Consider the following 20,837-nt stretch of genomic DNA (forward strand, 5'->3'; position numbering starts at 1 on the left):
CAGCCGTCACAAAATTCCAACTGTGCGAACGCAATACATAATCATTTATTCTCTTCAAGGATTTATTTCTTCTTCGATGTGTCAACCTTCTGCACCCATCGGAAAGGTCGAACGAGCTTTCCGCTGTTCGATCGTTGGGCGAACACCGCGCGTACGCACTGTCAAATGCATTTATTCTAATAACATTGACTGGCTTCTGTCCTCCCCTCACTCAAAACAAATAATATGTGTGTATGTAAATAATTAATTCTTGTGCAAAGTAATTAAAAAGTTTTAATGACTGGATTACAGTTTTCTTTTCAGAGAGTTTTCGGAGCGCATTTCGTCCCCGATTTCATTTCGATGTTCAACTTGTGTAGTTGCCACTTTTATTCCAATTCCGACTGATATCTCGCTCGAATGAGCTTCTTTTCCTTCACTTTTCCACAAATACAGAAATTCGATGGGCAGATTGGGCACACACAAACGTTGCGTACTACGAGCATCGGAATGATGGAAGGAGCTGGGAATCGATTCGAGTAAACAAACATCGAGAGCGATGGAACCGCTCTTATGTTGCCGCATAAAGTATCAAAAGCAAAATTAATGAAAAAATAATTACAACGAATAAAAAAATCGTATCAGAGGATTTGAGAATTAGTTCGCATCTCGATTGAATCTACGTACGCTGTTCGACTTTTTGATGAAGTCATTTCGTATCCCATTTCAAATGCGGTCGACTCGTGTCTTCCATCGGTTAGAAAGCTTGTGGCTTACAGAGTTTTTTTTCGACACTGCCTCACACAGTCATTAGAAGAGTGAAAACTGCGTACGAGAACCTCGTGTACGGTATCCGAATCGAATGCAGAAACCAAAAAACGCAGAAAAAAAATTGCAGAAAGAAAAAATGCAGAAAACCAAAAACGCTGAAAAATTGAAAAAATACGATTTTTTCGAAAATTCTTTGACTATGAACTCCAATGAATTTGAACGAAATTTCATTTCAATATGGTTCTTCTATACTGAGAAAATACATACACTTCACTTTCTAGCAAATAGCACAAGTCCACCAAAATGTTTGAATTTTTTGTTCATTATATGGTTTGATGAAGAAAAAAGAGGTACGTTAACTCCCATACATTTTTCTCTCTCTTCTCTCTCATGCGAATCGTTCTACAGAGAAAGTTATTGACGTATGTCGTCTCATTCATGAGAATGGCTCAGAATTCCATACAAATAAGAAAACAAACAACGAAGAAAAACCGGAGAAAGGCAACAAAAAAGCATGCAACAAAATTCTTGGTGCATGTATTTTCTCAGTATAGAAGGGCCATATTGAAATGAAATTTCGCTCAAATCTATTGAAGTCAAGGAATTTTCAAAAAAAAAATTTGGTTTTCTGCATTTTTTTCTTTTCTGCAATTTTTTTTTCTGAATTTTTTTTACTGCATTCGATACCGGATTCCTCGTGTACACATGGCATGAAAAGTTCAAACCAAAAAAAAAAAGCGGCAATCAAATGCCACGGCATGACCTCAGACGGAAGGAGAAAAAAATACGAAATGTAGGCCATTTGGATGAGAATGCGAGCATCGCATAAATACATAATCTTTTAGAGGCGCGTGCAAATAAAACGCTCACTGAATAAACAAAAAGGGCGCTAAATTAATAAACTGTTTTACCCTTCTTACGCAGGCAGCGCAACAAAGCTCTCTCTCGCACTCTCGGTTTCATTCGCTCCTGCGGCATTTTCACCACATACACACAAAAGACAGCGTTCTAATCTCATTTGCAGCGCATATTCCCAGTGATTACATTTCATGACAAACAAAAGCGGTTTTGTTGCTGCGTTGTTTGTATTCTTCGGTTTTTTCCTTCTTCATCCCATTCAGTCTATGATCATTTTGAACGTACTTAACGTTGAATTTTCCGCATTGAATAATGAACAAGCCAGTGATTGGTACGCAGAAATCAATCCAAATTAAGATGGTGAAGAAGAAAAGTCGGTTTTATTGTTGTGGAGAGTCGTTAAAAAACGGCGAACGCAAAGGGTGTAATATCATGAAATGAAGCACACAGTTTCTTTGGCATTTCTTTCAATTAGCGACGCCAATTATTTTAAACACAGAGAGAGAGAGTCACATCTCTTATTTTGCTCGAATTAAAATTAAAAATCATAACTTTTTCTCCGTTCGTTCTCTCGTTCGCCTAGTTTCAGATGCTTCCAATGCGATTGTAATAAGCAGCACTGATTTATTATTCAGTCGTCAAAGAGGAACAATACTACAATGACGAAGAAAGAAATACACCCGACGCGAAAGAGCAATATAGCAAACGAAAGGAAAAATGTTAAGTCATTAAACTTTTGTATTCATTTTTTGTGCGGACACAACAAGAACGAAAAACCAGAACAAAAAATTCCGAAATGGCAAAAAAAATCGTTATATAAAGTTGTGTTCAACTTGAGATACATCGGAAATGATTTGAATCCTTTTCTCTCTAGCCATTTCTTAAGAATTTGGATGGTTGGTGTTTTTTTTTTTTTTGCTTTCTGGTTTGCAATGCGCATAAAATGTATAACCCTAACCGATTTTCAAGCAAATAAAATCCAAAGTGAGCTCTTTCTGTTCGGAAATTTCCATCCTTTTTTTTCTCTCTCCCTTGGCCATGTTGTGCCAAAGCGATGGAAAAAATGAATTGTTCGTTATTAAAGTGCAAAGAAACCGGAATATGCTTGAAAAAAATCGTTGTGCCACGAGAGAGAGAGAGAGAGAGAGAGAGAGAAAGAGAGAGAGAGAGAGAGTGAGCGAAAAAGGGACTCGTATGTTCATTGTTCGTTCGAAAATAATTGTGGCTGGCTATAAATTCAAATCTTTGTGGCAACAACCACCACCAACCACTTCATGGATAAGATGCAATTTTTTCTCTTTGTTTTTCATTTCGATTGTCGACTTTCTTTCATCGTTCAATAAATGTGCAAATCAATATCAATGGGTCGGTTAACAATTGTAATAAAAGTTAAATTGGTTCAGGAACGAAGTAAGAGTTTACCTGGTGCCGGCATCGGCAATGTTCTTTTCTTTTTCTTCTTCACTGCCATTTAACTCAGGTTAAACTCATAAACCGACTGCGTGTAATGACGCGCACCCGCACATACAAAACTCCGTCTGAGAGAGAGTGAGATGAAACGACGAATCGATTTTTACTTCAATAGCACAACAGTTTTTTGTTTCATTCGCTAAATTATTTAAAGAGAACCGCTTGTGCCTTGGTACGCTTTATAAATGCGTCCAAACAACGTTCTGGTTGTTGCTTGTAACCGAGTTATCCGTAAATTTGATTAGCCAAATTTCTGCATTTCAATCGTCGTCGTCGTCGTCGTTCACGTTTCAAACGACGTTTATTTCATCTCGTTTGCTACTGCAGAATATTGAATTTCTTGCCAAGAAGACGATAGCGTACCCAAAGCGAAAGAAGCAAAAAACACAAGCATCGACGAATAAACATCCAAATCAATGGTAAAATGAACGAACCGTGACGTAAAACTTCAATTTGGAATTACTGAAATCTGTCGATGGGGCGGGTGTGTTTTTTTTTGGAACAAACTGAGAAAATGCATAAATAATACTAATGTAATTAAGTTTGAATGCAACATGGTGCATTTCAAAATTCGTGTGTACACACTCCGTAACTCTAGCAAATTTGCTCAAGTTGTGTGTATGTGACACAAACATAAGGAAAGCGCATTGTGAGTGAACATGTGCGGTGCAGCCAGGGCAGTGGAGCTGAGTGTATATTTTAAAGGCTAAATGGGATTTGGGTCAAATGCGATTTTCGCATTGTGTTTCGCTAGTTGTTGTTGTTGCTGCTGCTTTTTTGTTTAACTTGACACCGCCAGCCATTGCTCCTCATTCGCCTTCGAACAGTGATTCGTTAATATCGCTGCGGTTGTCGTTGGTTTTGAATGACGGTCGTGATACGCAATCGTGCACACGCCAATACAATTATCGTTAATTCCTCGAATGCTTTTATTTTTATTCATTTATATTCGTGTACCACTCTACTAGCTGGGTGGCATTTCGCCACTTCTATTTCATTTCATTTCATTTCTCCCGCTAAACTCCATTCTTTTTTCTATTATTTGCTACAAACTGATTTTGACGCTGTCTCTCGTTCACTCTATCGAACGCATAGATTTGTGTGTGACCAAGTGTGTGTGTATGTGCTTTGGCAGGGAACAGAATTATGGGGAAGAAAAATATTTCCTTCGACGAATTTTTTCCTTCAAGTTTTTTCTGTCGGATTTTTATGGATTATTATTTTTCATTGTGCGATGGCAACAAGATGGCTATCACCCTCAAACTGTACTCGACAATTTTACTCGTTACCAAGGCAAGCTCCGTCCATTTGTTGTTCGGCGAAATGTGTACGATTTTCATCAAGAGATAAATGCGAGCTTAGACGAGAAGAGCAATCAAATTTCAGTGTCCAAATTTTTCTCGGATGTGCAACAGCCGAAACGAAAGGAAAAGAGAGAAAAAATTACAGAAGCATAATAAAAATAAAAACTTTAGCCCAGAAATGGGAGGGAAACAGAACAGAAGAATGTTTTTTTTTTCTTTTTTAAAGCATAAATTTCTTTCGTGTTTTTCTAGACTTGTGTTTGCTTTCCGAATGTGGTAAAGGTATGTTCTGGTTCGTTCGAAATGCTGTGATAATTTGATGGCGTATTGGAAATTGATGTTAATGATTGTGCGGATCGGACAACAGTCGACGAGACTGCCGGAATGTCGTTTTCATTATTGCGGTTACGAGTGAGTTGTGAGTCAACGAAAGACATCGAAGGAAATGAGGATGAGCCAATGCTATGATTAGTATTATCATCAGCATCGACAACAACAGCAGCAGCAGCAGCGTCGGAGGAGGTGGTAGTGGCAGTATTGTCGTTACGATTTAGATTACTGTCTAATGTAGCAGATTGTGGAGACGATGAGTGTATTTCTTGTTGACAGGGTAATAACGATTGGGTTTGGTAATGATAATGTTGCTGCTGGTGGTACTGCTGTTGTTGCTGATTGTAATTACTTCGATAAGCATTGAAAATAGGAGCAGAGTTATTGTTTGATGGTGATGGTGTTGGTGGAACCGGCGCCTGTGCACCAGCACCACCATTTGCATGAATATTGATAAAATTTTGACCTTGCATATTATGTTCGGCTTGATTTATGGTATGAATTGTTGTCGATATCGGTACGGAAATATACTGTCGCTGTAAATACATTGGCAGTTGCTGTTGTGGATGACACATGATGTTTGTCGGAATGTTTGTGGTTTGCGGTGCGCTATTATCACTCACCATGAATGTACTGAATGCGCCCGGTTGTGGCATTGGCATTACATTACAACTGGGCTGTAGTGGCGACGATGGAAATGTTAAAAAATAGTCGGGCTGCTGTGGCGTTGGCAAGTGTGAATATTGCACGGGCAAAATTTGCGTAACCGGAAATACTTGAGATGACGACGATGATGATGATGATGTTGATTGCATTGTGGACGAATGTTCTTGACTGACATCTGAAGAAAATGAAGGGTTTTTATGATGTTTGTTTGTTGTTGTCGACATCGTTGTTGTTTTTGCCGTTGGTGGCAACGGCGCTTTTCGCACTGGAATTCGACTAGTCGTTGTTACTGTCTCGGTGACAATTTGCTCTTGTTGCATTGCATTTCGAATCTCATTCTCTTGCAGTAGAATTTCGCGATGCGTTTCTTCGGTGACCAAACTGTATTCGGGAGCATTTTCGTGATGATATTCGCGATGGAATTTTCGCAGCTCTTCGGTGCTTGTCGATAGGATTTCGACTCTTGAACCGTCTTCGGTTCGAAGTTGTTTTAGTTTGTCTGCCGTTGGCAACGTTGACATGTTAACGGGTGGCGGCGGAGGACTCACCGTTGGTCGTTCAACACTTGAACCTCGCTTCAGAACTTTTGAATACGGTGGCACATTGGTCTTATTGCTTTTGGGAATTGGAGGGAGAGGACTGCTTGGATTGAACGTGGTCAAACGTGGCGGTTCTTTGGTTTCTTCTTTAACAATTGGTTCGGGTGATTTTGCAATTGCAATAGGAATACTGGTTGCTTGCTGTTTAATTCGTGTTATTTGATTTGTTTCCGCATTATGAACGAATTCGTATAAATCCCCATGCAACATTTCTTGCTGGAATGTTTTCAAAGCCTCGTTTTGTTTGAGATCGGCGCGTTTGATGACCGGAGATGGTGATTTCACGGAAGAACTGGGTTTTGATGGCTTTGGAGGTAATGGTGGCTTTTGTTTTGGACGATCTATCAACAGGCTACCTGTCGATCGAGATGTGCTTTGCGTTGAAATTAGCGTACTTTCTGACTTTTCACTCAACTCATCATTTGATGAATGGAATTTCGACTGAACTTCTGCATATTCTCTTGATTCGTATGCGGATTTTGGTCGTTGTTTCACCGAACTTGGGTCAATTTGCTTCGGTTTTTCTTGTTCTTTCACTTTTGTTTCAATCGGTGTAATTTGTACTGTTTGTTTCGGAGCTTGTTCTTCAAAGTCTAATTCTTCGTAGATGTTTTCAGCACGACGCCCCAAGAATTCTTTGCGGAACGGATTTTCGCGTTCGATTTCATCATCCGTCGATGGAGCCACGGTGTGTACAATGGCTGTTGTCACACTAGGCTGCGGCTGCTGAATGTAGCTTGTAATCAAAGGTCGATCCAACGACGAGGGTGTCGTTGGTGCTTTTGAACTAGGGCTGGGCGAGCGCAGAATACTTTTCACCTTTTTCGTTGGCTTTGATTTTGGGCCACTCGGATATTTGATTGGAACTTCGTAACCGTCATTTTCTTCTTGTGAATTCTCTCGGCTGAATTGTCTCAAAAATAATTCGCCGATGTTATCCGTTGGTTCTGGTTCGTCGTGCTCAAGCACCGGAATATACTCATTGTCGGACAAATCAAAGCTCACCGACTTACGATGTGTTTGCGTCTGTGAAGACATTGATTGTGGTTTCGATTTCGATTCATATTTGTATGGTTCGGTATCAAAAACCTCAATTTCGATTTCGGTGCGATCGAGCTCGTCGTATTGTCGTGCCAACGGTGGCGGTTGCAATGGCGAAGGAGGTCGTGGTGGTGGTGGTTTTTTCGATGCGGAAATCATCGTATCGGCAGATGAAAGACTGTCAGTAGATGATTTCATCGATGTATCGTATTTATGATGAGCAAAACTAGAGGTAGAGATCGGTTTTTTTGAGCTTCCTATTCGGCTATCAACCTGTATATGATTTTTTTTTTCGTTTGCCACAATTGTGATTGGATATTTTGTTCGATTGTTTTTGTTGTGTGTGTGCCAATGTGTCAAATTTGGTATTTTTTCGACAGGAAATGGAAAGAGAGGGAAAAAGGAAAAAGAAAGAAAGTATATTATCTTCATTAAACGAGTTTTTTTGTTGTTGTTGATTTCGATAAATTCAATTTCCTTAACACAAATCATGAGTGAGTGAAACGGTGGTTCAAAATCGACAGGTGCACAAAATGTTCTGGTTTTTTTTTTTGGTTCTGAATTTGGTGAGATAATGTTAAACACAAACATATGCCTTATGCCGATGAAATAATTTTTAATGTTTTTTTTGTCTTTGTTCATGGACAAAACAAAACTGCAAATCCAATTGGTAGTATTGCCGTGAATGATAAACAAAATAAAATCCAATCGACTAGATTTGTTTTTATCTCGATGAATTAAAAATGAACCGCAACACAATTATTTTGACACAATGAATGTGTCTTTAGTATGTGTGTGGATGAGTGATTGTGTAGGTTTGATGAAAAACAAATCCGATCTCTATAATTTGGAAATGCAATTAATAATTTTGTTTTCATGAACCGTGAACACGCGATCGATTTTCCGTCTAACCAAAAATGAAAACCGGGTGCAATAGAGATTAAACTGTGCATATGATCAACAAAAAAAAATGTGACAAATTATTAATTTTTATTAAAGTGAAAAAGTTAAATCAAAATCAAACTGTTTTCGAGAAAAAAAATTATATTATTTTAGTTTTCAAATGAAAATAAAAAGTTAGCAATTTGACCTCATTTAAAAGTGGTTGAAAGTCGGCTGACCGAATTCAAACCACTCACTCAACCACAATAAATCCAATTTGCATTTCAAAATTGTATCGAATGAAAAATATATATATGGAAAAATGGAGAGACTCAATGAGAAACTAAGAAACTTTTTTCCCCTACGCCAAAGTGACACCACAAAACAAAAACCAAAACAAAACAATACAGAAGCATATATAGGATGAGAGACAGCGAGAGAATATGAGTCACACGGTAATTTGGTTGTTGTTGCAAAATTTACCGAATGAAAAATACCAACCACTCAATCGATGAGTTTACGCCGTACATACGCGCACGACAATGAATAAACGGAAGAAGAAATGGAAGCATTTGCAGTGGATCTAATAAAGTTGATGGAAAAAGAGCTTAACTTCTACTTAATGAACTACGTTGTAAATGAAGAGGTAGAAAAACATTCGCCAACAATTCGACAAAGCCAACAAAATTGGTTTTGAAGCTGTTTTTTCTGCAAGCGATGATCATTCAGACAAAAAATTAACAGAAAAATGTATGAAAACATCGTGATTTAATATGATTTCGGTTGTTTTTTGTTTCATCATCCGATTTATTGGAATTTTTCATTAAATGAAATCCTTTTTGGTTGTTTTTTTTTTGGTCTTACAAATTAGGAATTTTACAAACATTTGCATAAATACATTTGCTTCGAGAGAATTTGAAATAACATTTATACATTTTGACGAGTTTTTGTCCATCGATTCATTTTTTCCGTGTCTCGACTATATTTTTTTTTATAGCTCTGCTCTGATCAATTGTCGTATATTTTGAAACAAACATTTTGAACTCGAATTAATTTTTGATTTCTTCTTTTACACACGAGAAACAATTTATTAAACATTAGTTAATTGTTTGTTTTTTGTTTTGGAATTGAATAAATAACAACTGTTCTTTTTTCCTTGAATCTCATTGATTTACACAAAAGACACGAAACACAGTTTCGAAATGTGAAGTATATAATGATTTGGTTGTAGAGAGTAAATGATAGTGAGAGAGATTCGGTACACAGATCCTAGCTTAAGTCGGAAGTTCCAACTTGGAAGAGATGTGTATTCGTGCTAGTTTAAATATGTGTGTTTTCATAGCTCAAGTTTTAAGATGGCGAGTTCGTTCATTTGTTTTCTCTCTTTATTCATTGAGGGTACATGTGTATATTGAGTGTATGACCACAATGTATTTTGATGACTGCAGAAAAAGAGAGTGACAGCGAAATATTTGATTATAAATTCCCTAAGCCTACGGTAATAATTGATTCAATATATAATAAACATTTTTTTCTTTTATTTGAAATTCATTTATTTAATAAACAATTTACACCTATTACCCGATATTCCGTTAGTTAAAACATTCCTTTTCACATGATGTTCATCAACAATCATCATGAATTTGATCAAACATTTAGACGAGATTTTTATGATAGTTTTTTCTCTGTTGTGGTAGAAAATAACAAAATTACATAGTTTTTTTTTTTCATTTGCCTACAATTATTATTTAATGTGAGTTGGTCCGATGTGACGTAGCACCTGTACACGGGGATGACGAACGTGAACCGATGCACACAAATCCACCTCAATCCAATCCAATCCAATCGAGTTAATATAAAACGCTTTTTACACAAAACAATGAGTAAATTGTGCATATCATGTTATGGTAAAATCTTCCACAGATAATAAATCATTTTGTGTGCATCAGCTCGAGTTCCGATAACATGAATATTAATAGAGACACACAGAGAGAAACTTCGAGTAGACGGATAAAGAGAGAGAATTTTGCAAATGGATGAACAATCGTTTATCAAAGTGTTGGTAAATAGCTCTAATGTCGTCTAATAATTTAAGTTGTGCTGAAATTTCGGTAACGCGACAACAATTCATGGCATCGATGTGGCACAGCGAATGAGCTACAAACTCAAGCACAATTCAATGAAGACTTATCGCAGCTTTGGGCTTTTTTCTTTTCCGAAACCGATTATTTATACATATTTCTATCAAAAGTTACACATCTTTGGCCTTTTCTCCCTCGGAATATGATATCTTTTCATTTGTTATGACTTAAACCTTGTACATGTGTACTTATTTTTGTCGTCATCATCGTTGCTCGTGCACGAAACGATGAGAAATGTACTGTCATGTATCCAATTGGGAATGCCAACGGAAAACACATACGCGCATACATTCCACCGGAAAATCCCCCGAGAAAAATGTTAACAATTTGTTCCATAAGTAGTACCAAACATTTAATGAATAAATACACATTACGAGCGAAAATAAAAATGTCAATGTTGCAAAAGTCAACGAGAAGAAAACTGACTTCATATTTTGCGCTCGGTAATGAAGAGAAACCGATTGTCTTAACTCGTAAATGCGAGCAACATACATTTCGAATGGTATTTTTTTTCGGTGTGGGTGAGGATCAGTGCAAAGCCGAGTACAAAATAATTCATTTATCCATCGTTGCCTTTTCAGTGTTGATCAAATGTATCGGCGGAGAAAAATTGCTTGCAATGGATTATGCTTGCAAATCGCCTCCAGCCAAATCCATTCCCAACTGCACACATACACATCCTTCAATTGTTTCTCAACACGAATTTTTCTTGCTGTTGATTTTCCATCGATTCAAAACGGAATCACATTGCGATTTAATTCGTTCATGAACTAATCCAGTGCACTTAATTCTTTCTTGTCGGTTTCCATTTTTAAATCCGATCGAATTTGATCGTTAAATTCACACGTTCCTTCGTTAAATACATTTGTTTTCGAGAGGAAGCGCATCCCATCTCGAGCAAACAAAGCATACTATAAAGCTTTTTCTTCGCCAAAAGAGAGAAAACAACTAGTGTTTTGTTAACCCGAAACAAATGAGACTTTGATTAAATGAAAATGGATTCGTATTTGCGCACAGCGCATTAGAAATGAGGAATGGACACAAACGAACCCATATTCAAACTTCTAATTCGATTAGTTGCGGTGTTTATGTGTGGTTCTGTGTTCTTCTGTATTGACATTGGCAGAAAGCAAAAAAAACCAACACAAAAATACCGAAAAACAAATGCCATGATTTAATGCATATTTATTGTTAGCACAGCGGATCAATAATACCGCATGTTATACCATCCCGACGAAAAAAACAACATCAACATTTGCCCAATAAATTTATAATCAATTTTCCCATGGATTGACACATGCGAATCAACCGAGCATTAAATCAATCTTATTCAATTTCGGTTCTGATGCTCATGAAATGATTATGGCAACTATAAAATGTGTTTACGTATGTTTGGTTGGTTGGATCGGGCTCCTTCTACATTGAATATGCATGCGTTCGAATGAAAGTGATTGAATGGTGTGTATATACGATGGAGCATTCTCCCATTGTGCCTGGCTTAATGGCACTTTTTCCCGAGGCATTCAATATCTGGGTAATAAAATACAGTTGCTTACAGAAAATTACTGCAATTCGATCATAAATTTCCACCGTAAATCCAATTTCGATGGCAATTTGCAATGAGAGACAAAAGGCTCGACGCTTTCCCCGCAAATGGACAACAACAACAAATGCGACGATGGTAGTTTTTTTTGTGTGGATATGTATGCCGGCAACTGTATTGAACTACGGTTTATCATTTTATTGCACACATGTCAGTTGAATGAACGAAACATATGAGGTTGTGCTCTTGTGATGTGAATGAAACGACGTGTATAGTTTGTTTGTTGTTGTTGTTGTTGTTGCGAACGGAATGGATATCAATATTGCCGTGTCAACACAAATGCAATTCGATTACGGGCGTTTTCTTGACAATGTCCTTTGTTTCATTGCTAATCAAATTCGGATGGCCGTACTTTATGCGAACGATTAACGATAAGCACCCAACAAGCAATCTTTCTCTCTCTCTCGCATTTTTGCTGATGAAAAACATATGGTTCATATGATCTGGTCTCTTGGTCTCTCTCTCTCTCATTGATTTTAGTCGACAACAAAAACAGAGCAAAATAAAACAAAACTGCACTGTATTTTGTCATATTGTTATGACTGGTCCACGCACAAGTGCCGATAATTGAGACTATACGACAATACGATATGGATTTGAGTGTGGTCTAAGTAAATTTTGACTCAGACGTCTGTCAAAAAGCTCATTCACATTGCCAACCGTCGGTTCTTTTGTGATATTTAGTCTCGAAGTGCAAGTCATTTTGTTACAAGAAGTGTCTCTTTCACAAAAATATTTTTGTCCAATTTCTATGGAACGAAAAAGATGAGACATTTTCTTTTGGCATGTGACACAAGAAGACGAAACTCTGAATGCGCAATTATTTCGAATGACCTGCCTGAATGAACGAATCATTAGTCAAAGAAGCACATACACAAAATGCACAACACGATTGGTCGAAGCGTTGCGAAATCGGAACATATCTTGCCGAAAAAAAGTGAAATAAATAGAAAGTGCTCGATGGAGTGATACCTGACCTTTGTTATTCAAAAGGTCAAAATTCATGGTAAAATGAATGAACACGAATTTCTTTTTTGTCCTTGTTTTTCTACTGAAATGAATGCAGCCCAAAAAAATCTGCTCTGAACTTGGTGCTCTTTTTCTCTTATTCGATAAGGCAGGGAAAAAAAGTTGCATTGACTGGTCGGTATGGATGGATATCGCTCGTTCGTGTTCAGCATTCAGTCAAATCTCTTCAATATTTCGTTCGTTCCTTTTTTTTCTTATTCGTAAACAACTTTCAACGCACGAATAGAATTTTAATTCATTCATTTGATTCGTTTTTTTACCTTTCTTCAAATTAAATCTCATTGATTTTTTTTTTGCCTGGGTTTGTGGATAGGGCGTGATTTTTATAAATATCACGTTTGGCAAACACATGCATTCGATATAAAAAAAAGCATGAATTCGATAAAAAATGCAAATAAAATTGTGAGCTCATTGAAAATGACACGGAAAAAATGCGGATTTTTTCCCCGCTGCTGAAATTATTATCGTTACCTCCTCCCCCATCGGTCAATCGATATAATTGAATATTTATTACAAAAAAACGTAAATGTTTTAACTGTTTTAAATCCGCTTGAGTTTTATGACACGCTCACTGTCACAGATGCCATCGCCGATTTTCGATTTTAAAGTGCTCTCTATTCCTGCCAATCCGGCTTAATATTATGTTTTTTTTACATTCCTATGATTTGAATTGATAAATATTTCTCTCTTTTTTTGCTACTCCACTTGCAAAGTTTATGCCCATATTTTTTCATTATTAGTAATCGTGTATAAATTCACAAATTTTATTTTTATTCTCGTGTGTAAATATGAAATTTTATTTAACGTGAAAAATAGCGATCTGTGTGTTGGTTTTTTTAAGTATACTGCTTTTTTGTGGTTTTATTTGGTCATTATTATCATACAAGGGCGGAAAATGATAGCTTATCCCATTTTGAATGTGCTACCTATCATTTCATACATCGATATATATATATATAATTTTTGCTATTGTTTAAATACTGGTTTAGATCTTGGATTTTGATAGAAAGTTTTAACACCATTTTTGTTCTGCTCATGAGTATTTTCAGGATTTTTTTTCTCAGTTGCAAAGAATTGTTTTTTCGTTTTAGGTTTGTCGAATTCGTCGACTGGATTTCACTTTTTGTGGTCTATATATGAATATCAATTGATTTCAACTAGTGTTTGTTTTCATTATTGTTTCAAATTAATTTCAATTTAATTAGCTACATTCAACTAATCGATTTTTCATTTTTTCCAGTCAATTTAGGATTAAATAACATGAGATATATATATAGGAACGCACAACGGAATGAAATGGCTACGATGGGTCGTCGCTATTCGACGGTATAGAAAATAAATTGAAAATCAACGGTTGTTTAGGCATTAAATGCTTTCTGTTCTTTTGATTTGGCTGCAATGACGCTAAAGCTCTGTGTATGGGAGAGGGCAAATGACTTTTAAAAGTCAGCACCCAGTTTTGTTTCTTCTTTGGAGTTTTTTTTCCTCGTGAATCGAATCATATTAAGGAAATGCATTTTCACAATCACATTTCTGTTGGTTGTGTCAATCAACTTGGAGTCGTGTTCGATAGAAATCGGGATGACTGGTCTTTAATTGACATTCGGCATATTCAATACGTTAATTTTTTTCGTATAAATGACACGTGTGCGATGATGATAATGATGATTATATCGTGGGTAGCATTTACATTTTAAACTTGAAGTTACGCTTTTCATTAAATTTAACGATATAAATATGTTTCTTCCCATGTTTGGTTTTTTTACATGTTCACTCATAAAATATTCAATTGCTATTGGTATGGAACACTCGTCACAACAATTGTTCTGGAATTACTTGAACGGAAAGCTATTAAAAATAATTGCTTTTGTATTTCGAAACGAGAAAGCATACAATATGCTTGTAACAAAAGGAGTGTGGTGACAAACCAACGAACTAAAAATGTCAAAACCCGTTGTCATTTCGAATCAAAATGAAAAAAAAAAGCGCAGAAGAAACGTGTTTTAAATGATAAAAATGCAGAAAACATTGAAAGAAACTCTTGTCAAAGGTTCTTTGTCTATTCTCGGTCGTCCATTCGTATTCTATAAAGATTTCCTGCGCGCATTCAATTGTTGCACACTCCATTCACAGTAGAGCGAGAGAAGGGAAAAAACACAACATTTGCGTTCATTTTTCTGTTCATATCTGGGTGCACTCAATTGAAATTGAGTTTGAAGTTTTTTCTTCTTCTTTAAATCGATAGTCTTCTAACGTTTGAATGTGTAGGTTTAGTTCTTTTTTGCATAGTAATTATTCTTGTTCTATGATATATATTTTTTACAATAGTAAATCAGTCTTTTGTACCATTACCGCGCGTTAGTTTAAGGGGGAATTTTTTTGTGATGTCTGCAAAAAAGTGAAGATAGAAAAAAGAAAGAAAGAAAAACGTACAATTTCAGATATGTTTCATTTTGTTTTGGTATGCGAATTGGTTGGTGTTCATTGAACTTCACGATTGAAAAAGTGGTTGTCGCGCAAAATGTGTACCTGATTACCTCGCGCAAAATAAATTCATATAGGATGTGTATTTAGATAAGATGATACATATCAACGAGTGAAAAAAAAACAGTTTGAGCAGCATTCATACTCAGGAATCAGTTACATAATGCGAACTAGACTTTCTAACCGAGAAATCATTATTGTCAAATTTTTTTTTTGTTCTAAACTCAAAAAACAAAAAAATGTGTGTGACACACACACACACTGAGTGTGTGTATCATTTTGGATTCATTTCAGGATATAACACAACGACATATTTTATTCTTACTGTACGACTATGGAGATATGAACTTTTGAACTGAAAATGTTGACACATTTACACAAAAAATAAAATAAAAAAAAAACAAGAGAAATGATAACATCAGGAATAGCATAATATCAAAACACTTTATAAAATATTTTACATGGGAAAATGATGTACATGTAGGTTGTTTAGGGAAACGGCAAAATAATCGAATGTACAAGTGAATTTGTTGCGCAGTATGCACATAACCTGACGACCTGGCGAATCAACTAAAAGCTCGAGAGAGTTCATGTGAAATATATGCTCCATCTATCTGTCTCTCTCTCTCGTTCACATATTATGATGTGGTGAAGTGTGTGTTGAAAGTCAAGCGCATTCTAACGAGTTGTAACTATTTTCATATCCGATCAGTGTGCGAGACATGCACATTGCACACAACCACAGCGAGAGGATGCGGTTGAGATTGTTGAGCGACTGTCAGTTAGCACAAAAATTGGGTCTTGTTTGTTTGTGGTGGATGACAACTACATATTCTGCCAATGACATTAGCAAACACAAACTTGGAAAACAATTCGCTTTCAGTCAACTCAACTCTTTCAAATTTTACACGCTCCACCACAAGACACGTATTCACTATATGGAACAGATATCAATGATTGATTTCATAAAAGATCATCATGATTATTATTTTTTTACAAAGGAATTATCGGGCAAAATACCTACGAAACTGATATGAATATATCAGAACACAACCATCGATCGAGTGGGAATGTAAATTTTCTGTTACATATCTCATAAAGATGAAATCGATAGAATTGATTCACATTCAATTATGGAGTGACATAAAGCGATCTGCTTGAGAACAACAAGTGTTACTAATGAAAGGATTTTATGGCAATCATGGTCGCATGAGACTGAAAACAAGCAATAGAGATTGACTTGACTTGACTTGACTTGAGGACTTTAAGTTGAGACCAACAAATTCAATCTAAACAAATATTGACTATTTATGCGAAAGCGGCATATGACAACATCCGATAATGTGATTATTTTCGATACATCTTTACACTTAAGTTTGTGCCAAAAACTTTGCATCCAACTTAAAATTTGGTCCATTGATTTTCGAGCTGTGCTTACGCCTTTTAAGACTTTATTTGATTAAAATCCGATGCTCATCCAATTATTGGAAGCTTCCGATAATAACCGGTAATTGAAATTCAATTTAGAAGAGCTAATGGTAAAAGTGTATACGCTTTTTGCTGTCGTGATTGTATCGACTTAAAGGGATTTAATTTTCGTCTGCAGGTTAAATTGGTTGATTCATTGTATAAATGCTTAATTTCCGTTAAGTATCGTGCAACATGAAGTGTAAGCTGCTTTCTTTTTCTATACAAAATATAATTTGTTCACTAACGTGCAATGATTTCTTCGAACAAACACATACACAGAGCAAAACGAAAAAAATGAAATGAGAAAGAGCAACTAAAAGTAGTGGAGGAGAAAAGCAGCAACAGCAACGACGAAAACGGTACATAAAGGAAAGCGAAATTTATGTTCAACTTTATGGAAACTTGCACTTCTAAAGTTTAATTTAAAATGTATAAATAATTAATTCACATAAATACTTGAACATTTTAAAATGAAATAGTGAATCGCATGCATATCCACATGGTAAATGCGAAGAACACCACGATGGTGATGGTGTCGGCGGCGGTGGTGGGTACCAGTGACGCACCGAGAGACTAATGTTGACGTGCGAATGCGATAATTTTCATTGGGTTCCGTTGAATTTACGTTTTACATCGCAAGCAAACGGGTTGCATGTGTGATTTTAATTTGCAAGCGTCGTGTTTTTTACAACGCATAAATTATTCGGGAATTTTGTTTATTACGGCTTTCGACGCAAGAACGAGGCGAAAGCTGCGAAAAAAACACATATTTTAGTGGCAGCTGCTCGGTGTAACACAATGGAATGTGTACAAATGATCTCACTTTGCTCAATATTCGGGCAACGATTTAAGAAAAAAATACAAGTTAGCTTTTATTTGGAAGTGTTTCGCCCGAGAAAATTAAGTTAAAAAAACTTCCGCGAATTACGACCGCTGAGAATATTCTACTGTGTCTCAAATGTGTTCACCAGCCCGTTTATCCGCAGCTTTGCTATTGCAATCTGTACGCATACGATTCTATAATGATGGATGTGGTGCGTTTAAAAGCGATGAATATTCGTGATGAATGCATGGTTGCCGCAGGAGAACAGCATATATACACACACACGCGCGCGCTTACTCACCGAATTATGATTTCATGTAAATTGAATGTCATTTAACTTTCATTCAAATTTATTCGCAATCATCACTTTGCATTTTATGTATTGTTCATAAGATAGACAACGGGTTGAAGGAGGTGGAGCGCATCCCGGAATTTTGCCTCCCGTGTGTGTGAGAGTGATGAGAGAGGAACTCATCGTAACGTGTACGATGATGTACAACTTTTTGTGTGTATCTATTCTATGGTGAACTGCGGTTTTAGTTTTATTATTCCATGCATATTACAGCTACCATTAAACAAATATGTTGTTTTTACATTGTGATGCTATGAAAATAGCCGTTTTGCGCGCAGTGTTGTTCTTGCAATATGATAATGTATGTATAACACCATATTATACTGCCATATGTATGCAAAGTCGTCTGCAGTTTGAGCTATTGAATCAATGTCGTTGTCAAAATATAAACTATCTTCTACTGCAACTAACTCTTCAACCTCAACTGACTCTCTTCTCCACACGTCAATGAAATTAGCATTTTTCGTAAATTGATCTTCAAACAAAAGTTTATTGTGAAGAGATAGATAGATTTGCATTATGTAGAGCAAAAAAGTTTTCATTTTTTCCGGCATGCAATTGCATTGCAGCGCAGTACGCTGAACTAACTCGACCTCACGAAGTTACATAAAACGATGTTAATCAACTTCATTTCCATATCTAGACAATGATGAACGCACGCTTAACTTTAAAATCAGATGAAACTTTTGCCAGCATTGAGTTTAGAATTTGATTCGGTAATACGATGAAAATCCTCTCTATTAACACTCCATCGCCTCCAACACATTTCAAGTCGTTTTTGAGTTGAACATTTTATGAAATCATGAACGATTCGAAATAACAAGCTTAGAATATTTCCAAACAGAAACTTGCAATGGGAGTCAGAACAACAAGTCTCATTCAGGAAAAATCGCTCTAAACGATAGCAATTTCGGTATAATTGCGCAAATAGATTTCGTCCTCGAAAGGCAATTTATTTCAATTTGTGTGAATGAGTTTTTTGGTTTGTTGAGCTCTCTGTGAAAGCTGAATGAGGTTTGGTTGCAAATTGAATGATTTGTCAGCGGTAATTAGTCATCAAAAAATAATTTGGCATTCATTTGGCAGTGGCCTGGACGATCTTTTTTGGGCGGTCTCATTTTGGCACTAATGATAAATTCATTACAACACGTCTTATCACATTATGAGTGGCAAAGTGGAATGGAAAAATTGCCGACCAAAAAAAATGCAGACGATGTTATGCAAAAAAGGTGGATGCATACGAGCGAAAAAAAAATACATGGAAAGTACGAAACGGGTCTGTAAAGTGTTGAGAATATATACATTGGGACTACTTGTTGCTTTTTGGCCGCCAGTTCAGCATGTTGCATATACACTGAAACATCATTTCACAATTTGTGTGACCGCGCTAATAAATCGGGAATTTATTGTGTCTGGTGAAAAGTGCGCGCCTAAGCGTGTGTACATATGTATGTTTTCATGCCCACCGTATGTTTCTGTAAGCCACAAAATGTAATTTTCTTGTGGCGACACATTTTCGGTAGACTTTTCGTGCGCTACCAGCCCACTATATAATCTCTATATGTAGATGTATGGTTCAAACGGTATTATGTATGTGAATGCGTTTTAAATGCTCCGATTTCAATCTCACAGATAGAGGCACATGTTCGCTTAATTTTTTAATCGAATTAATCCCTGAATGGCAGATAATAGAGATGGCCATTGCTATTGGTAGCTCTTGCAACAGACGGAGTTAAGTGTACACATACGATATGCGTGTGGTTTTATCGATTATCATTAGATATATTCAGATAGAGAGGAGAGAAAATGAGAGAGACTGTACCATGCAACTGTTTTAGTCTTATGTTCTCTCTCTCTCTCTCTAACTATTCTTTCTCCCTCTTTTTAGTCGTCGCATTCGAGAATTTAAAATGCAAATTTTATTCCTAGTTTCAAATGGTGCATGGAATGGTGTTAATGATCAATTGAATGCATAGCACACACACAAAACATGGATAATGAATAATAAAAACGGACGGTGGTGCTACGATGTGCAACAGCGTTTGGCTGAAACACATGTGTGTCCCCGGGAATTTCCATTATTATTATATGGATTGAATCTAACAAATGTGAATCGAAATGCTAACGGGTATATATGTAATATAGTATGTATAAAATGTAGATTACTAAACGGTGTGACAACACAAAAACCTAATCTATGAATTGTGAATTATTTGATGACATTCATTAAAAATGGAAGACACAACGAAAGCAGCAACAAAGTCGCTGTGGTTGAAATGCACGAAAAAAAAAACATAACAAAATTTGGTCGATTTCGGTGTGGTTCCGAAATACTGACTCCATGTACAAACATACAAAACACGTATATATATATGAAAATGTATGAGTGATTACAAATGAGATTACATTATCGAGAAATTGAACAACATTCAGGTGGGTGTGGATAGTGGTATTAGATGCTCTCAATTCAAAATATGGGAATCGAGGGAAAATGGTGCGGCACATACCTGTGGCTGTGTGTCTAGTGTATGCGCCGACATCACAATCGTCGTCGTTTTATGCATTTTATCTTCGTGCTCGACGGGCGATTTTGGTGGATGACTGACAACGAGCTCAGCATTCGCATTGCTATCTGACAAATGTGTTCCTAAGGCTAATGACTCGGCGGCACGAACAATGTCCAGAACCTGCAGAAAAAAAATCAAATGGAAATAAATACAACTCTTCTCTTCGTAGACGATTTCATTTTGTAAAATTTAAAAAATTTGTCACAGCTTGACGACTTGATCCTTTTTCGGATGAATTAATTTTCCCATGTGCTGCTGCTGCTGCGACGAGATTGCCACACTCACCTTATCTTTTGTGCTCTTTTCCTTCGTGCTGACTAATGTTTGTTCCGAGTTTAACAGCGCAACATCTTGCGATGTTTCGGAAACTCGTTCAACATTTGACTCGCTGTGTGGCTCAGGTGTGTGAATGTGTGCTTCGTCTTTGCTGCTTTCGAAAACGTCATTTGTCTGTAAAGAACACAGAAA

The 20,837-nt window shown here is 36.5% G+C and overlaps 1 protein-coding gene across 26 annotated transcripts in view; it reads right to left on the reverse strand.

Annotated features, from left to right (window-relative positions):
* Window positions 1-20,837, reverse strand: part of LOC129567299 (protein lap4-like) — a 122,864-nt gene that overhangs the window by 41,249 nt on the left and 60,778 nt on the right. For 20 of the 26 annotated variants that reach the window (XM_055444047.1, XM_055444045.1, XM_055444044.1 and 17 more), the window contains 3 exons: window positions 20,655-20,819; window positions 20,310-20,489; window positions 5,336-7,291 (listed from right to left, as the gene is read on the reverse strand). In XM_055444047.1, the coding sequence (XP_055300022.1) occupies window positions 5,336-7,291; window positions 20,310-20,489; window positions 20,655-20,819 (2,301 nt within the window). The remainder of the gene's footprint in view (window positions 1-5,335; window positions 7,292-20,309; window positions 20,490-20,654; window positions 20,820-20,837) is intronic. The other 6 variants (XM_055444050.1, XM_055444051.1, XM_055444053.1 and 3 more) reach the window with 1 other exon arrangement.

The sequence above is a fragment of the Sitodiplosis mosellana genome, unplaced genomic scaffold (genome assembly GCF_009176505.1).
Source record: "Sitodiplosis mosellana isolate CC-2019 unplaced genomic scaffold, AAFC_SMos_1.0 Smas_scaffold_11, whole genome shotgun sequence".
Taxonomy (NCBI): Eukaryota; Metazoa; Arthropoda; class Insecta; order Diptera; family Cecidomyiidae; genus Sitodiplosis; species Sitodiplosis mosellana.